At 36.5% G+C, this 18,151-nt stretch overlaps 1 protein-coding gene across 13 annotated transcripts in view; it reads right to left on the bottom strand.

The window, feature by feature from the left end:
• The window catches only part of EPB41L2 (erythrocyte membrane protein band 4.1 like 2), a 121,790-nt gene that overhangs the window by 64,094 nt on the left and 39,545 nt on the right, over positions 1–18,151 (bottom strand). For all 13 annotated transcript variants that reach the window (XM_054196279.1, XM_054196290.1, XM_054196280.1 and 10 more), the window contains 2 exons: positions 11,348–11,832; positions 9,779–9,988 (listed from right to left, as the gene is read on the bottom strand). In XM_054196279.1, the coding sequence (XP_054052254.1) occupies positions 9,779–9,988; positions 11,348–11,818 (681 nt within the window). In that variant the 5' untranslated portion in view covers positions 11,819–11,832. The remainder of the gene's footprint in view (positions 1–9,778; positions 9,989–11,347; positions 11,833–18,151) is intronic.

The following is an 18,151-nucleotide window of genomic DNA, read 5'->3' as shown; positions in this document are numbered from 1 at the left end:
TAGTACCACAAAAAAAAAGAACGGGAGTAGTTTTGTGTGTAAACTGAACCTGAAGTTGGCAGGAAATTTGTTTTCCACCCTCTTCCCCTTATTACATCTATTATATGCCCTCTTCAGAGTCCCATTACTACTTCTTCCAGACTCACCATGTGCATAGAGAAGAAAGGAACTCAGATAACATGTATAAAATAACAGAAGAAAGAACCACAGAATGTTAGAGGTTGGAAGGGACCTTTGGAGATCACCTAGTCCAGCCTCCCTGCCAAAGCAGGTTCACCTAGAGCAGCTTGCACAGGAACATGTCCAGGTAGGTTTTGAATATTTCCAGAGAAGACGACTCTGAAGAGGGCTATGTAGAAATCAGAGCGTGCCACAGACCTGGTAAAATGCATAAGCTTTAATCTGGTAACTATATTTCATCAAAGAATATGAGTGACCACTATTGCTTGTCTTGGGGGGGGGCGGCGCGGGGGAAGGGAAAAAAAAAAAAGGTAAAGTTTGGAAAGAAAAGGTAAGGTTTGCAAAGAAAACAAAGTCTAAAATACAACTTTCCGCCCCCCCACCAGAGGATGACATAGGACAAACAATGCCCATCATTAAGCTAAGAACATAGCTTTTCCTCAGATGACCTTTGGGAACAGCTCATCTCTCACTTTTCTCATGGTTCCAAAATAAATTAGCACTTGTAAAGAAAAACTATGATCTTGTCCATTCAAATACACCAGAAAAATGCATGAATGGACAAGCTATTCAGTGGGATAATAGGGCTTTAAAAAAAACCATATCCTTAACTTTTCTTTTTTCCCCAAGGACTCTCATGTTGACATCTTTGTAAGAAACAAAAATCAAGACAGGAAAGTAAAACTTGTTCAAGTGAATTAAATGGCCACTGGCTGCACTAAAGAATTACAGACAAAGAAACTGAGACAGCTTAAGTAACCTGGTATTTCAAATGCCAAATAATTATTTTGGAAGGCCAATTTAATTAAACAGATCAAGAACACAGAGTGAACCTTGCAGCAACTTGTGTCCACACGAGCACAACATTTAGCTATACTGCAACTTCTGAAAAACAGTAGAAACTGTGTTAAGGGAAGGATATTCTCGAAAACACTTAACTCTTCCCTCTTTGAGCAGAACTATGTTGATAATACACATAATTAAATACCATTTTTTATGTTTTTGAACACAGATGCTGCAGAACACTTAAGAGGCTGAGAGGCACTGAAGGATAAAATGGTAACAATTTGAGTTTGGTCATGAAAACACATGAAGGATTAGATATGAGTACCTTTCACTCAAAACAGTAAGCCTGCTTCACGTAACCAACAGCATTTGCTAAAGATTATAATTTTCTCAATCTTGCCTTGGAAATTAATTTCCCTCACTCCCTCAATTAAAAACAGAGACAATGCCACACATGTCATCACACAGCTCTCACCTGAGAACACAAGAAGATCCTTGAGCAATATCAGGATTATTCGTATAAAAACCAATCTGTGGTAACCAGGACACAAAACAGGTATCTCAACATAAAGAAACTGGCTTCAGTCATAGCACAATTACAGACTTCACGTATTTACTTAAATTAATCCTTCTACTTATCTCATCTTCGTATTACAGAATTCAAGCATTTCAGAATATAGCTGAACTCAACTTTCAGCAAGTTATGATATCCAATTATCACTTGATAAACACTAAATTTCTAAACATGTTTAGTGAAGCATGGAGAGCCTGGTCCAGACCAACCTCTATACAGCTTTTGCTGCTTAGTTTGTATCTCAAAGATAATACACTTTTAAAAACTAATTCCTGATGAACTTCTTTTGTTAACCTTAACCAAAAACTGTAACCTCTTTTCCAATACAATTATTTTATATATTCTATGAAAGCTCACTAGCATCTTATTGAATTGAAATATATTTTTTTTTAAGTTTGAAAGAATTCTTTCTATATCCAGTCAGCTTTGTTTGAGAAATTAATCTCATCTAATTTGTACTAAACACATCACTGTGCAAAATAAAGAACAAAACCATCTTCAACTGGTGGGGGGGGGGGGGGGGGGGGGGAGGAAGGGCAGAGTGGGGCAAAGAACTCTTTTTTTTGTATGTTCTATGAAACAGGGTTTAGTTCTTTTAATATTCAAAATTCAAAAGCCATGTTATAAAAAATTAAGTATGTTGAAGTGTTTTAATGCACTGGAGCTGAAGAAACGTAGCCACGAATGTGTCTAGAACTAAATTAAGATCACAAAGCAAAAGGAAATATAAACAGGACAGAAATCTAACTACCACATGGATAGCAGCTTAGAGAGCAGTTTCTGGTCTACTGAAATTGCATTTCTTCCTAAGCACACCGACTATTTTCAGTGGATATTCTGTTCTTTCAGGAAAAAAGAAAAACAAGATGGACAGAAAAAAGAATGGAAATTAAAGTAAAAAAATAAACCTGTCAGGACTGAGACACAGGAAGACAGGTAGCACTTGCATCTATACTAAGATTGATTTTTAAAATAAAGGAAAATAGAGGGAAATAAAGAGATAGATGTCAGACTAAACAATTGGCCTCGATCATGGAATTCAATGAGCTGCTATTTTAGAAGCTGTATAGGGATATTATGCCTGAACTCATCTCTACTCCCAGACAGTATAAAGTCTCAAAGTGCAGCCTTCCAATTGTACAAGTGTGGAAAAAGCCTAAGGAAGTTCTTCATTATTTAGAGATGTATTGTCTTACTTCAAAAAAGCTAGAGAAAAACAGACACTTGGACAACAGTGATAAACGGATAAGATTTTATGGAACTGCTTTTTCGTGCAAGTGAAAAAGTGAGAAGTGACCATCTTCCTAAAAGGACCACATGCAAAACTACTACTTTTTTATGTCTTCGTAGGTTTTCAAAAGAAAAAAAATGAATTTACTTTCATACTCTTAACTTCAAAATACAAAAAACATTTTGTACTGAATTATGCTGTTTCTCCATTTGCACTTTTTTTAACAACAGCACCTTTCCAGTAAACTCCATATTATTTCAGAAGTATCTTTTTAAAGTGAAAATTGTAGAGCACAGATAAATACTGCTGGCATGAGGATTAATATTTTAACAAAGTGCCTAAGTCAGAATCATCATTTCACCTCAATGATATGCCATACCACAACAGGTAGCAGGTGCTATCTCTCCAACATAACAGAGCTTCAATTCACCAAGACTACGTATGGGAAGAAGAGTTACTGAGCTAGCACGTTAGATAGCTCCTTGCCACACGTCAAGATGGTAGCATCAAGCAGTGATCAGCGCAATGTTTCTGGAGGCAGTTTGCATATAGGCACTGTGATTGTTACATTAACAGTCAATTTCATGGATTTACAGCGATGCCATTGGTTTTATTTCTTTAATAATAATTGTATATTAATACCATTCATGCTATCATCAGTTCTGAACTGACAGGGTATGTGTCTAATATGCGTTAGATAGTCTAAATTAAATTATTAACACAACTAACATGTTTAGAGTAATTCCTAAATTATACTCCTACAGTGGTGAAATATAGCTATAATTATGTACATTAGTTGAGGTTTGAAGGGACCTCTGGAGGTCATCTAGTCTAACACCGCTGCTCACAACAGGCTGGTCAAGATTTTGAATATTTCAAAGGGTGGTGACTCCACAACCTGTCTAGGAAATCTGTTCTGGTGTTTCATCACTCTCAATTGATAAACCCTCACATTCATGTTCAAATGGAATTCCCTGTATTTCAGTTTGTTCTCGTTTCTCCTCATTCCATCATTGGGCACTACTGAGAAGAGCCTCGCTCCATCTTTTTTACTCATCCCCCAGCTAAAGAGCTAAAACCTCCCTGAGCCGCCTCCTCCTCTCCAGGCTGAACAGTTCCGCCTCTGTTAGTCCTCTCCTTGTACATCAGATGCTTAAAGCCTTTAATCAATGCTGCAGTCCTTTGCCGGACTCTCTCTGGTGTGTCCGAGTCTCTCTTGCGCTGGACAGCACTCCAGGTACTGAGCAGAGAAGAAGGACCATCTCCCTCGACCCGCTGTCAACATTCTTCCTACTGTAGGCCAGGAAGGTGTTGGCCTCCTTTGCTGCAAGGGCCCATTGCTGGCCCATGGCCACCTCATTCATTAGGACACACACAGCCCCCCATCAGCCCTCCCCATTCTTTCCCTGCAAAGCTGCTTTCCAGCCAATCAGTCCAGCCTGTGCTGGCACAGGGGGTTGTTCCTGCCCAGGTGCAGGACTTCGTATTTCTCTTTGTGGAATTTCGTAAGATTCTGCCTGTTTCTCCAGCCTGTCCAGGTCCCTCTGATACATCAGCCACTCTTCCCGCTTTTATCATAATCTACAAACTTGCTGATGATGCACTTTGTGTCATCATCCAGTTCATTAATTGCCTTGGTATCAATGCCTTCAGTACAGCATTAATGACCAGCCTCCAGCTGGACTTCAGGCTGCAGATCACAATCTTCTGAACCCAGCAGTTGAGCCAGTTCCCGGTCCACCTCACTGTCCATTTACCTAGCCCATGTCATCTGTTTGTCTAGAACAATCATGGGAAAGTGTCAAAAGCCTTGCTAAAGCTGAGATTGTATCTACAGCTCACCCCTCATCCACAGGGACAGTCACCACATTGTACAAGGTATGGTTTCCCCTTTGTAATTCCATGCTGACTACTTCCAAACACCTTTTAGTCCTGAAGAAGTTTGGAAAGGATTATTATTTGCACCACAACCTTCCCAAGGACTGAGGCGAGGCTGATCAGCCTGACATTTCCCATATCTTCCTTCTTGAAAATAGGAATGACATTTGTTTTGTTTTTCTCCCCAGATCCCAGGAACCTCCCCTGACTGCTGGGACTTTTTATAGATGACAAAAAAAAAATGGCCTTGCAGTAACAACATCCAGCTCACTCAGCACTTATCGGTGCATCCCATAAGGCCCCATGGGACTTGTATCTCTACTTTCAGTTTTCCCTAACCTGACCCTCCTTTTTTCCATTGATTTCCAAATTGTATCTTCAGGCTTTTACCATTAACTATTTACTGATAAGAAGATGATCAAGCTGGAAAAGTAACATTTTTCTTACTAAAACAGCTTATGGACTAAGAATTTGGCATCACTACCTTTTTTTTTTTTTTAAAGAAGGCATTACTATCCTCTTCAAGATTATCTATTAAGATTCTAGTGAATTTAAGGTATGTTATATCTGAACTCAACTATCAAGTCCTCTTACATTACGATTACACCACTGTTACAAATTAATTGTACGATGCTGTATCAACTAATTCACCACAAAAGTTTCAGTATTTAGTTACCACTGAGAATCCTACCCCACTTATGCTAACAGCAGCATTGATCTGCACGCTGACACTGAAGCTGCTGCACCATGGCTTTATCTCCTTTTATGCTCTTTCCCAGCTATTGTCTTATATAAACACACCTGCAATAAGGCTGAACAATGACAAAATTTAACAGAGAACAAGGTGCTGGGTCATATTTTGTTTTCTTTCATGCTCCTTTTAAGTTTTATGAGTACAAATCGATGTAGTTCTACAAGATAAAAGGAATGTGATTATAACTCATACACTATTTAGGGGGGTCTCTTCTGTTTTAGCCTGGATTTTATTACTGATTTATCATGAAGGTTTAAGATGGCAATTAGAAAAAGACAGCGTTCTACCAAAAGCTGTCTGTAAAATAACAGTAATAAAACCAAGCTATTTTTCAGTTTTATTTTCTTATTAGCAAGTATATATATTTAAAGAAGTATGTCTAATGTAAATAAAATATAACGAAGTTGGTCTACAGAGCATAGTCAAAACTGGAAGAGGCATCAAGAACATCTCAACCACGGAAATTGCTCCAAACTAAAGCCTGATTTACTAGAAAGTCCACAAAGGTAAACTGGGCTTTAAACTTTGTGCTTAGACTGCAGCAGAGGTTTTGTTTATTTGCTTTTAAAATCTTGTATCATTTCTGTTACTTTGTAAAGCAGTAATAAACCAATATTTACCCAAACACTAAATATTAAAGGAAGACTAAAGAAAAGTCAGTATCAGAAACTGCAGAGAGCACAAAATGAAGTTTCAGTTACCAGTTGAAGCAGCTTTCTGAGATGATCAATACTTTGATACAGTTGTAGCACATAAGAGTCTACATATATTTAAGAACATGAATTCATTTATAAAATTGCAGTCAGCACTGTTCATGTTGTATAAGTGATCGAAACGACCATACAAACCAGATTGTTTCTATACCACTTTGTCCCCCTCCTTAATTTTTGCTCCTCTTCTTACAGGAAACTCTTATTTATTACAAATAATCAGAAAACATATTTCTTGCCAACCAACTTAACTGAATCATGACAGACTCAAAACAGAATCTTTTAGTTGCAAATGCAAAGTGGTATCTTTTCTAACGTGCAGTAAGCCACAACTTCATATGGGTTGCATTTTGGATGGGGAAAAAGCCCAGTAAGATAAAATTCATAAAGCCTTCAATTAATACAGAGATACCATTCAGATTTAAACATCTTGATTTATGTGATGATTTATGTGAAAAATTTAAAAAGAACTCCAAGGTTACTACACTATGTCAATTTTTATTTATATACATATATATATTTTCTCTCTCTCTCTATATATATATATATTCTCTACATATCTCTCCATATATATTGATAAGATTTTACCAATAAAAATACTTTTCAAGAACTTTTAGGTGACAAAATTCCTGCAAATTTAGACTGTCTACGCAGCATCTTCTGGAGAGCAATTATTCTGTTGTATATTTTTCATATTCATGTTTTGTTTATTCTGATAATTTTTTTCTTCTGTAAACACAGCATAAAAAAATAAGTTGTCTTAATTAACATGAACGAAGGCTTCACTATTGCTTTTTACAATTGACTTAATTTACAGTGAAGTGGTCTACATTTGACAGGGCTGTTGGGCTAAAATACTGTACTTTAAGAACCATACATTGGAATGATTTGGTTTTAACATCAAGAATAGGAACTACTCAACAAATGGAGGCTTCAGAAAGCTTGTATTATTAACAACTATAAAACAAACCTTTAAAAATTCTAGCAAACTGCAGCAAAACATTCCCTAGGAGTATTTCATATTGATGAACAACAAATAAGAATTTCTTAACTGATAGGAAGAGTTTTACTTCAGAACACGTTTGAAGAAAGCTGTACTAATGCATGAAATAAGACTTAAGTTGTGATAAAACTTCTGAAAGTCTTAAAAACCAGGTGGCTTTTTTTACTCTTCTCTACTAGTTTCTCAAGATCTCAAAGGACAGGTGAGCAGTATCCATCCAGTATTATATTACAGTACACAAAAGGACTTGTACGCAATAAGCAATTAAACTACTCAGAAGCCTAATGAAATCCACAATCAAACAGTGTAGGGACTGACTGACAGACACTGGAAAAATGAAACAGCACAAGAGAAGACAAAAGGCTTCAATCAGAAGCCTGCACTACCACTACTATGTAGTCAAAAATTTAACAATTTGCATTAGACAAAAATAGGAATATTTTCAAGGAATCAGCTGGCTCTAGGAAATGTCATATCATCACCACTGTTTTGACCTTTGATGAATCTGAAAGATGTATCTAGCTGTCTGGTTTTAGAAAAGGTACAAATTTTAACCACTCTTTATAACTCAGATATTCAGTCCAGACAGCACAGCTAATCAGTTAGTTTAAACATGACACAAAATGTAACAACTACATTCACAAGTGTAGTCCGAAACAACTGTTTTTCCCCCATTCCAAACAAATGGATATTCTAGTACAACGCGTAAAACAGAAACGTAAAGGAGGAGTTGACTTTAATGAGGAAATCCATCACCTCTGTAACAAATATTAATTCTCCACATAACCACCAACACGTGCTTCTAATGCTCACTTAAAAGTCTACTTGCTGTGGGTGTTGTATTAGGTACCATTTTGCAGAACATGCTGAATCATATCATGTTGCTTGGTCACATCTTTAGCTTACTGAACCCACAAATGAAAATGATGACATTCTAAGCTAGCAGCTTACATGGCCATAGAAACATCTCACCATCTTACAGCCATCTTGCATCACTAGAACAAACAGCAATGAGACAAATTCCACAAAGAGAAATGACTATGACTTGAAGCAACAAGCAGAAGTGAAGCATCAGAAAGCCAAACAGACGTCACCAGTTGTTTAATTCACTGGATTCCTCTTTCTCCCAGAAGCTTACAAATAACTGAATGCAAGAACAGCCTAGAGCTCTTTTCCTACAGAAGCAATTGCTGAAGAGCAGAGGGTTTTTTAGGATTCAGATGCAGCTGTGCAAGGGAACCAAGCCTCATTATTTGAATCTACCTTTGTCACTACTAGCTGGAAGAATTTTGAAAATATCACCTACACAAACTTGGAGATACAAAGCTAAACCCTTTTATGAACACGGTTTTCAAGCGTTTGCAAAGTTTATTGGAATTACAAAATAGAACTCAGCAAATTTTGACATGTCTTACAATTTAGTGACTGGAAGTATGGTTCCCAAATATAAACTGTCCTACAAGGAACACTGTCTTCTTTCCAAGGGGGCACCATATCCCGGTATTAAACGAAGCTTATTTCTGGGGTATCCATCAATCCACTATGAAATAGGGAGTTTCATAATTGTTAAAACAATTCCTGACCTTTCAGAAAGGGTACCTGAACAAGTCGTGCAGTTTGTAGTAGTCGGTGTTGCATCTTCCACTGGCAAGACTGATTAGAATTGAACTTTCCAATAGAGAACAGCCTCTCACACCTTTGTACTGAAGAGACTGGCATCTTCTGGGAGAATACTACCCTGAAGTAATCTGCTGGTAAGATCGACTTACTGCCTTACTTATAAAAATTCTCATAATAAATCAAACCAAAGATTATTTAACTGAAGTAAGATTTGGAGTGCAACTTTTTTCCTCCTTTCATGTAATTACATGTTTCATAATTTAATCTTGATCTAAAATATTAAACAACTACTATTTGACTTAGAACCTGGACATTATTATCAGATTGAAAGTGTGTGTGTGCATATATATATATTATAGATAAATTCAAAGGATATTAAAGCCATAAAAACCAAGAAGCCATTCTCCATTCAGCTCACAATCCCTATTTCATTTAGTGATTTTTAATTTAGATTTAACAGATAAATATACACCATATCCAACCCAGTGATTTACAGTTGTAAACAAGCAATCCATGCAGCCATGAAAATTTGGAGCTAGAACATGACTTTAAATACAAATATGTATTTTATACCTGTAACAAAATTTTTCTTGGAAGTAAACTTTTTTTTTAAACTTTAGTTCTCCAGCTGAGTTACCTTTACAAAAAATAAACAAACTAATGAACTCAAGACAACTTTATTAGTACTTGTGACACTATTTTCAGGAAAACCTTAATCTTTTGCCAAAAAAACAAAACAAAAAAAAAAAATCAAGTTTGAGCTGTCAGACTACCACCATTGAAAGGATCTGTACATTGCATTTTATCTTATTTGTTAGTGTACCTCAGAATGCATTTTTAAGAATAAACTGATGAGGTCTTAAAGATGGAGTTTTAAAATGAAATGTTAACTGGCCCTTAATGATAGTGATATGAGTGTAACATTGTAATGAGATCACTGGATATACAAAAATGTATTTGTTAAACTCTTGGTGCAATGAAAACAAATTTTCTTTTTCTCTATAGAAAAAAGAGCTCTTTATATAGAGATTTGATGCCTTACCTCCAAGTCACAGCTGTATTCCGTGCCATCCAGAAGCATCACTTTACACTGCACAGTTTTACTTTTCTTGGGAGACTTCTGAGGAATGATTTCTGTTTTAATTTCAACTGTCTGCACTTCTTTTGTCTCTCTTTTTTCTTTTTCTTCTTGTTTTTCTTCCTTTTCCTCTGCAACTTTCTCTACTTCTGTTTCTTTACCATCTTTGGCAGGCTATATAAAATACAGTTAAACAATGATTGAAATTCAGGAAGATGGATATTTTTAACTCGTTCATTTCTTTTATAAGCTACTAATAAAATAAGACATCAAACTTTCATAAAAGTTACATACATACTGGAAGCACAATAGGCAGTGTAACCATTAAGGTCTTCCTTTGGGGACCAGATATTCTTGCTCTCAAACTACAGAAGGTGTCTTTTTTTTTTTTTCCTTTCCTTGAAATTAGCTTTTTTTTTAAAAAAAAAAAAAAAGAATGTTTTATTGGCCTTTTTTCCTAACAGAAACAAGTTTAACATGAAGCTCCAGGAATTATACAAAACTAAAAAGTAGTGTTTATGAAAGTGAAGCTATACAGAATCACAGAATGGTTGAGGTTCAAGGGACCTCTTGAGATCATAGTCCAATGCCCCTAGGGTCGCATCCCACTTGGGTTTTGAGTATCTTCACAGATAGACACTCCACAACCTCTCTCGGCAATCTGTTCCCATGTTTGCCCCACCACCACAATAAAAAAAAGATTTTTTTTGTAATTTGAGATTGAATTTCATGTTCTTAATTTGTACCCATTGCCTTTTGTTGTTTAACTGCATACCACTAAGAATAGTCTGGGTCCTTTTCATTCCCTCCCTTCAGGTATTTATACATGTTGTGAGATCCCCCTTGACCCTTCTCTTCTCCAGGCTGAACACTACAAGCTCTCTCAGCCCCTCCTCATATGAAAGATACTCTATGCCCTTAATCATCTTTGCCACCCTAGAACACGAGGTTCCAAGTGTCCAGAACTGACATGCAACTTTTCAAACAGACTCTGGAGCACTGCAATTTGGCTTGGAACTCAGCACCAACCTCCCAGAATGAATCACTAAGGACAGTGACCACAAGCACGGTTTCTAGGTAAAGGGTAACAAAAATTGATATTATAAGGACTCAAAGATAATCCATTTGTTACTTCTCGTGTTTAAATCACTGGGGAGGTGATTCCTGCAATCCAATGGCTTCAGAGACAAAGTTGACTTAAGAAGCTTCTCCTCTTATCCTCGCTCATTTCTACTACAACAATACAGTTCAATGTTACTTTGAACTATGACAAAGTGCGAGGTTACACTAAAATTAGACATCTAGAACAGCTGAAGTAAAAAATAGTCTGCCACAGAGTTGGGGCCTTTAAAACCAGCCACGTTACTCATAACTCTATCAACCCAACTGCACAAAAGGTCAGTGCTGTTATTTGGCCACCCTCCCCCCCCCGCCCCAATACAATCCTAACAAAGCCTTACATGAATTACATACAACATGAATCATGTCTCATTAAAATTACTCCAAAGCCCCCATTAGCCTTCCCACACATACCTGTGTTTCAGCACTACTAACGGAGTGTTTTTCTTCCTTGTCGTTTGCTTTAACATTATGCTGATTTTCAGCCGCTGCTTCTTCTAAACTCTTTTTTGGCTGAGCCACCCCCTCTGATGTCTGGCCTTCACTTTCTTCAACTACTTGTTCTTCCCCTGTGGTCCTTTTCTTGGTCTCATCTTTGGGCTCAGCCAAGGTATATGATTTTTGTTTCTTAAGCCAGGGGGGAAGGAAACGAGAAATACCCTTGCTTTCAGGTGAAGCTTTTTCCTTCTTCTGGCTACCTGGACTGCTTTGGCTAGTTGGTGCTGGGACAGAGGAAGAATCTTGAGCTTCTTCAGAGGATGTTTCCCTGGACTTTTGATTTACTGGTGTCTCTGATGCTTCTTCAGGCTTGTCCTTGGCTTTGTCTGGTCCCAGCTGCTCAGAATCTTTCTTTACTTCAGTCTCTGAGCCAACTTCAGTTGTCATTGTCAGAACTTACACTAAAAACAGCAACAACAAAAATAGTTTTGTTAAGTAGCATTACTACTTTTACTGACACATTATTTGCAGTAATTTGTAGTAATAATCTACAAAAGTTCCTAATTACACTTAGCGGGGTTAAAGACATACTTCTTTTCAAATTCTCAGCTCCAAGTAAAACCAGTAAGCTAAAACTTAGTGCTTGAAGGTAAAGATTTTCGAAAATACTACTCTAGAGAGATACATCTACCAATAGTTCCCTTCTCCTTGCTAAAAATGTGAGTGTGCTCACTGAAATGCATTTTTCTATTATAAGCTACTCCTAATGTTATCAGCCAAAATTATTTCAGTTCTCTTTCTACTGGACTCCTTGGCTGACCCAGAAGCTCAAATTTCAAAAAAGCATCCACCTTCTCTAGTTAAACTGGTAGATACAACCCTCCTACTATTCAGTGACACTCATCAATGTAACACAAGTTTTACATTGGAAGTCTTTTTTAAATCAAGAAAGAGTGCATGCTTCTAGTTGTTCCTCTTTACATTAGGAAAAGCAATTCTTGCCTTAAAAGAGCTCAGTTAAAATATCTATACTCTTAGACCTTAAATAACTCTTCCATACTCCTTATCATCCATACCTTTTCAGCAAAGAAGCAACCAGTAGGCTTACAGTTGACAGTACCAGAAGCAGACATTGATTTTAGACGGGAAGTCACAGCTTTAGTATTTAAGTATTAGTTTATAGACAAATCTGTTCCCTTTAAAGTTAAAGGTGTATTTTCACAATTCCCTTATCTTAGTCCACAGTGAACCAGGGGTGGAGATGAGGAAAATGAAAGAGCAAGCTTACCAAAAAAATAGGAAAAAAGGATAACGAGCATGACACCGAGTATAAAAAGAATTAGAAATTGTAAGTCAGTGAGACTGTTGAAATTGCTCATAATGCTAGGAAGTGTACTTTTTTCTTTTAAAGTAAGATTGGTTTCTTAGTCATGAGTTTATACTGATCAACATAGAATCATACATAAGTCTTACACTCTCACCACTTCTGCATGTTTTTCCTTCAGTGAAATTAAAGAAAAATCATAATACTATACCAACAAGATATGCGATAATAATCTTTTAACATTATTTGCTGTTTCGTCAAAAAAGATTAACTAGAATAAACAAATTTTGTTAGCTGTGTGGCACTGGATTTTGCTGCATTACTTTGAAAGTGTAACATAACTAATATTTACAATTTATTGAAGTGAGCCAACCAAAATAAGGACACTGGGGTCCAACAAAGTTTAAATGGTTAGATCCCATTAGAAGTCACTGATATTTATTTACAGCCTTCTTCAAACAATTAGTTTTAAATTGATGGTCTGTTTGTCTGCCCCGAAGGTTAGCAGGTTAGTTACAATCACATGTATAACTTTAAAACACTGGGCCCTCTCGATTAAAATTGATTGCCATCAATGCCTGACATTAGTCAGGAGGCTGAACTCAACAGCTGCTGCCCCTACCCCTGCCCAAAAAAAGAGTCAAGGAGAAGGTAATCTATTCTGCCTTGATGCGGTTAACTTGCACACCACCTCAAACGGCACTTGAAACCAACTGGAAGCTAGTTTAGATCACAAGGCAGCAGCAGCACGTTGCCTCTAAGTTTCCAAAGCACATTCTTAAGTAGTCAGAAATAGTGAAACTAAGCAATTCCCAAGGACAAAAAGAAGAAAAAAAAAAAAAAGGAAAATAAGGAAACTTATAAATGCCCAAATACACAAGAGAGAAGCCCTTCTAGCAAGAGATGGACAATACTGAGCCAAAGGAAACAAACTTGACAGTTATCTTAGTAAGAAGCTTAGACACAGGAGCCTTGAACCACCTACAGGCAAATTCATATTAAGAAGGCATCCTGAGACCAAAAGCAGGTGTTTCTGCGTTCACTAGCTTAAACTTCACTATCTAAACCAAAACATTCACCAATGGGGAAATTAAAAGAAAATTTTGTATCTTTACTGTTATACTAGAGACTTCTGAACACATTTCAAGCTTAAATATTAGTTACCTAACTATTTCCTTCACTTTCTATAAAGCCCTTCAAATTTTAATACTGCTAAAAGTTTATTGTGATAGAGTATTAATATTTATGTAAGTATTATTTATCTCAGAGGTAACAGGCCTCTGAAAGGCAGGTTTCCATTTGACTAGCTCTTAAGATTAAAGAATTTGCTACTTCCAGCCACATATTAGTATGCCAATTTAAAGTATGCCTTTTTAAAGGTGCTACTAGACAAATTACATTTCGCTATCACCTTTGTATCTTACACAGAATTGCTGCTGTTCTTTCCTAATCAATCTTAATAATAATAATAATAATAATAATAATGTAGAAGTAAAACCAAAATCAGCTTTCCCTGAGAGAAAAATCCGAACTCCTACTGATTGGAGACCAGTGATCCACTCTGCTTAATAAAGTCAAAAATGGAGGTTTAATTATTAGCAGAGACAGTGGTCATCTTTTTCTCATGCATCTCTTTCGGAAAGAACCAATTTCTTCACAGAAAGTAGCTAAAAAAATTCTAGAGAACTTGATAAACATATCAAACCATCACGTCATAGAAGAAAAAAAACAAACACAACAAACCACAACCCAAAAAAACCTTCCTGCTTCTACTGAAATAATTTACAACTCAGTGTACTAAAAGCCAACGTGGGTGTCTGCGCAAGTCGTGGAATTTTCTGGATCACCATATTATTAATAATTCCTTTTAAAAATCATTATCTTCATAAAAAATAACTAATAATACACTTGCACTTCCAAATATTAGTGCTCACATGGGGTATACATAAAAGAACAAAAAGAGAGCAAAGAACATCTGAAAAATATGTATGAAAACCTGAAACAGTGTCATGCGTACTTCCACAACTTATTTCAGACGGTTTTTGTTTTGTTTTAAAGAATGGTTTTTACTTCTTGTCATATTATTGATTTGAAGCACAGAAGACTGCTCTCCATTTCCAGTTGGTTAGGACAGATCATTTACGAACAATATGCTTGCTGGTCTCAATACATAAAATTTGTTGACATAAAAGCCATAAAGGAAGTAAAATCCTAGCTGAAACAGTCATTCAAATTTTACAGAGCGTAAAAGGGTCTGATTTAATCACTAGGTATATCTGAGGAACTTGGTACTACCCCCAGAAGACTTTTCAAAAGTATAACTCGCTTATTTTCTGTAGAGTACAACACTTTATACTTCAAATCAGACTGAATGTACTGACAAATACACTTTAAGACTTGTGTTTTATCGTCAGTATGTAACAGGAGAAAACTCATGGCACCACACGGTTCTGTGCAGCACACCACCGTGCTACATCATTTTGCTGAAGGTGCCAATATAACTTGCATGCATTCAATTAGCAGACAAAGCAAAGGTAAACCCAATTTCACCTTTTAGTCATTATTTAGGTGGATTACTGCAATTGCAAAGATATGGAGCTCTCTGAATCCAAAGAAATAAATTAACAACTAAAGAATACAGTTTTCAAATTTTGAAATCCTTAAGGAAGCAAAAACATCCCTAAAATTGTCTTAGTTACATCAACCCACATTTACATTGTATGGCTTCCAATAAAATATTGATGGCAGTCAAGCATCAACTCAAAAAAGCCTCAGTGCTCTCATAGGAACTTGCATCCTTCTCTGTATTTATACACACAGAGGACTGTATATAATACATACAAACAGATGTACTTTGACTATTGAATTTAATAATTTGGATTAAGTTAACTTTTAAGCACATTCCTTAAAAAAATAGATGAGACTAAAGTCAAAGATCAACAGTTTAGCACACTACTGAAAATGTTTTAAAAAGTTACATCAGAGAACCCACAGGAAAAAATGTTTTGTATGCATGAAATCTAATCACCTATTTTCAAACAATTAAGATGATCTCTAGCAATTTAAACCAAACCTAATTATTTACACACTGAATGTGACAAGGAGGACTGTTTTGGTTTGCTCCTTCCCTGACAATCACTGTGCACAAAAATCAAGGTTAACCACAGAGGCTGAAGAGGAGACACACTACAGACCCTGCTTTTTTTTGGGGTCTCAACAGTAGCCACGGGGCAAAAGCCTGTTCATCAGTTTCCCACGCTGTGACAAGACCACCAGAGCTGGGGCCTGAACTGATCTCAGGCTGTCACGGCTCTTCTTTGTAGACTTAGAAGGTAGCACATTGATAAACAAAATACCAAGAACAATCCCATACCACATATAGCCAAAAAAACCCCAAGATTATTTCTTTTAAAGCCTCACAGTTCATGGAAGAGTCTTATGCAATAATCCAGGTGACTAGACAACGAAAGCTGTGTTATGATTCAGGCTTTTGCCATTGTGATATTATCTCCTGCTAAAAATATTTATGCCAAACATAAGTCAACTAAAAATCACCCTTTCTCCTTATGATTCTGCCTCTTCTGCCTCCTAAACTGAAGCTTACTTGCAAGGAGGGAACCAGGTGAGCAAACTGTCACTGTCAGTCTGTACATTGGTCAGCAGATGGTGCCATAATAGTTCTAAAAATCAGTAGCACATTTCAAAGGTCAAACTTGAAACGGCAACACTATTCCAATTTCAAGTTTAGTTCCCAAGTCTCGACAAGTAATTGAAATCTTTTCATATCAGTATTAACATATTTTAATAAATGTAACTTCAGAGCCGGACAGTGAATTACTACTCTATGACAATAAAAATTTAAGCTACATGCTTTCATGAACAGGTGTGTGTCTACGTATATACACATATTCATACAGCCTCTATGCTCATCTCCAAGAGCAGAAATGGCACAAAATGGTGTCTTCCCAAAGGATCCTGTGTTTGTGAAATCCAGTAGATACTCCAGGCACATCACAATGGCTAGCAGTCCCAGAGTTAATGGCAACTATACTCATAAGCATCTTTTCACCTAGATAGTGAAGTCACCATTCAAAATAACAGGGGTTTTTTTTTAGCCTTTGGGTTTACATCCATGCCATCATACAGCTGAATATTTGCAAGCATACAATGCTTCCCTCCCAAATACAGTAGCCTACCCGCATTACTAGGAAGACATTTTTGTCCTTATATAAATATAGAAATATCCTCAAGTCTCTAGAACTAATTTTTGTAGTGCTAGAAAATTACTGCAAATGTGTCATCATGCCTTGCAATACACAGGACTCACCGGAAAAACACTGACAAGTCCCTACATAGGATGGTATGAACTTAAAAAGATACACCTGAAACAACAGTGAAAGACGAATACTAGAGTAATTCTGAAGATCACTGAAGAAATCAAGGACACAGACAGCAAATGAAACAAGACAGAGAAAGCTATTTCTGTCTAAAATTGTGAAGTGAGTTATCTGTAGCCTAGATAGTTTTATTGTGAAAATATTCTACTATGCTGACAAATTTCTGTAAAGCAACTCTAGGGAGATTACCTCAATTCTTCATAAAGTCAAAACAGAATCCAGGAATGCAACTATTTTTCAAAATCTTTTTCCCATTAAAGCAGTACAACAGCATGTATCTATTCCCTACCACTCAAGTGCTCCCAACTTTTCATATACCACCTGCTGCAGGCCATCTTTAATTTGTCTGGTGAATTAACTTGGTTACTGCAATCCATATACAACTTAAAAGGATAACTTTTAAAGGATAATTCAGTTGAAGGGAAACAACTCTCCAGAAAGGAAAGATAATACTACTACACAGGAAAACAAGTGAGAATTCTTTAAACACTATTTTGTCAAAATTTATCTCCTGACACTAGGTAGCAGCCTAAAAGTGTTTTATTAAACATAGAAAATAATATTAAGAAGTGCTGTTTCCAGAACTAAATGAAATGCACTGAGAACTGCATCATTTGTATAACAGCACCCATACAACATGTAAAGCTCATCATAAAAAACAACCCCAAAACTTTCAACAAAATCAGAGCATAAATACCTTTCACATGCTACATGTAGCCACGTTGTGATGCCCACATCGAAATTTCTCTGAGATTACATTTAAGCAAATATACATCCTTCAGGGCCCTCAGTGCTATCTAGACCATATCCAGAGATAACATGAATCTGTTCCTTCTGTATTTTCAATCTACAAATACTGATATATCAAGGCAAAAAAGTAAATCTCAAAGAGGAACTTAATTCAAATCAAGCAATCTCTCCTTGCCAGAGCATATATGCACATATATAATCTGTTTGTCAAGCTAGTTTTGTGCTGTTCCCCAGTGCTGAAAAAAATGTTGTAAGCTGATAAGAATCCCAGAGTCTTTTTGAAAAGCTGTATTGAACAAGAGCGACCCC

This window comes from Rissa tridactyla, chromosome 3 (genome assembly GCF_028500815.1).
Source record: "Rissa tridactyla isolate bRisTri1 chromosome 3, bRisTri1.patW.cur.20221130, whole genome shotgun sequence".
In the NCBI taxonomy this organism is placed as follows: domain Eukaryota; kingdom Metazoa; phylum Chordata; class Aves; order Charadriiformes; family Laridae; genus Rissa; species Rissa tridactyla.
The sequence above is the reverse complement of the archived record's forward strand: the minus strand, read 5'-3'. Positions and strand labels throughout refer to the sequence as shown.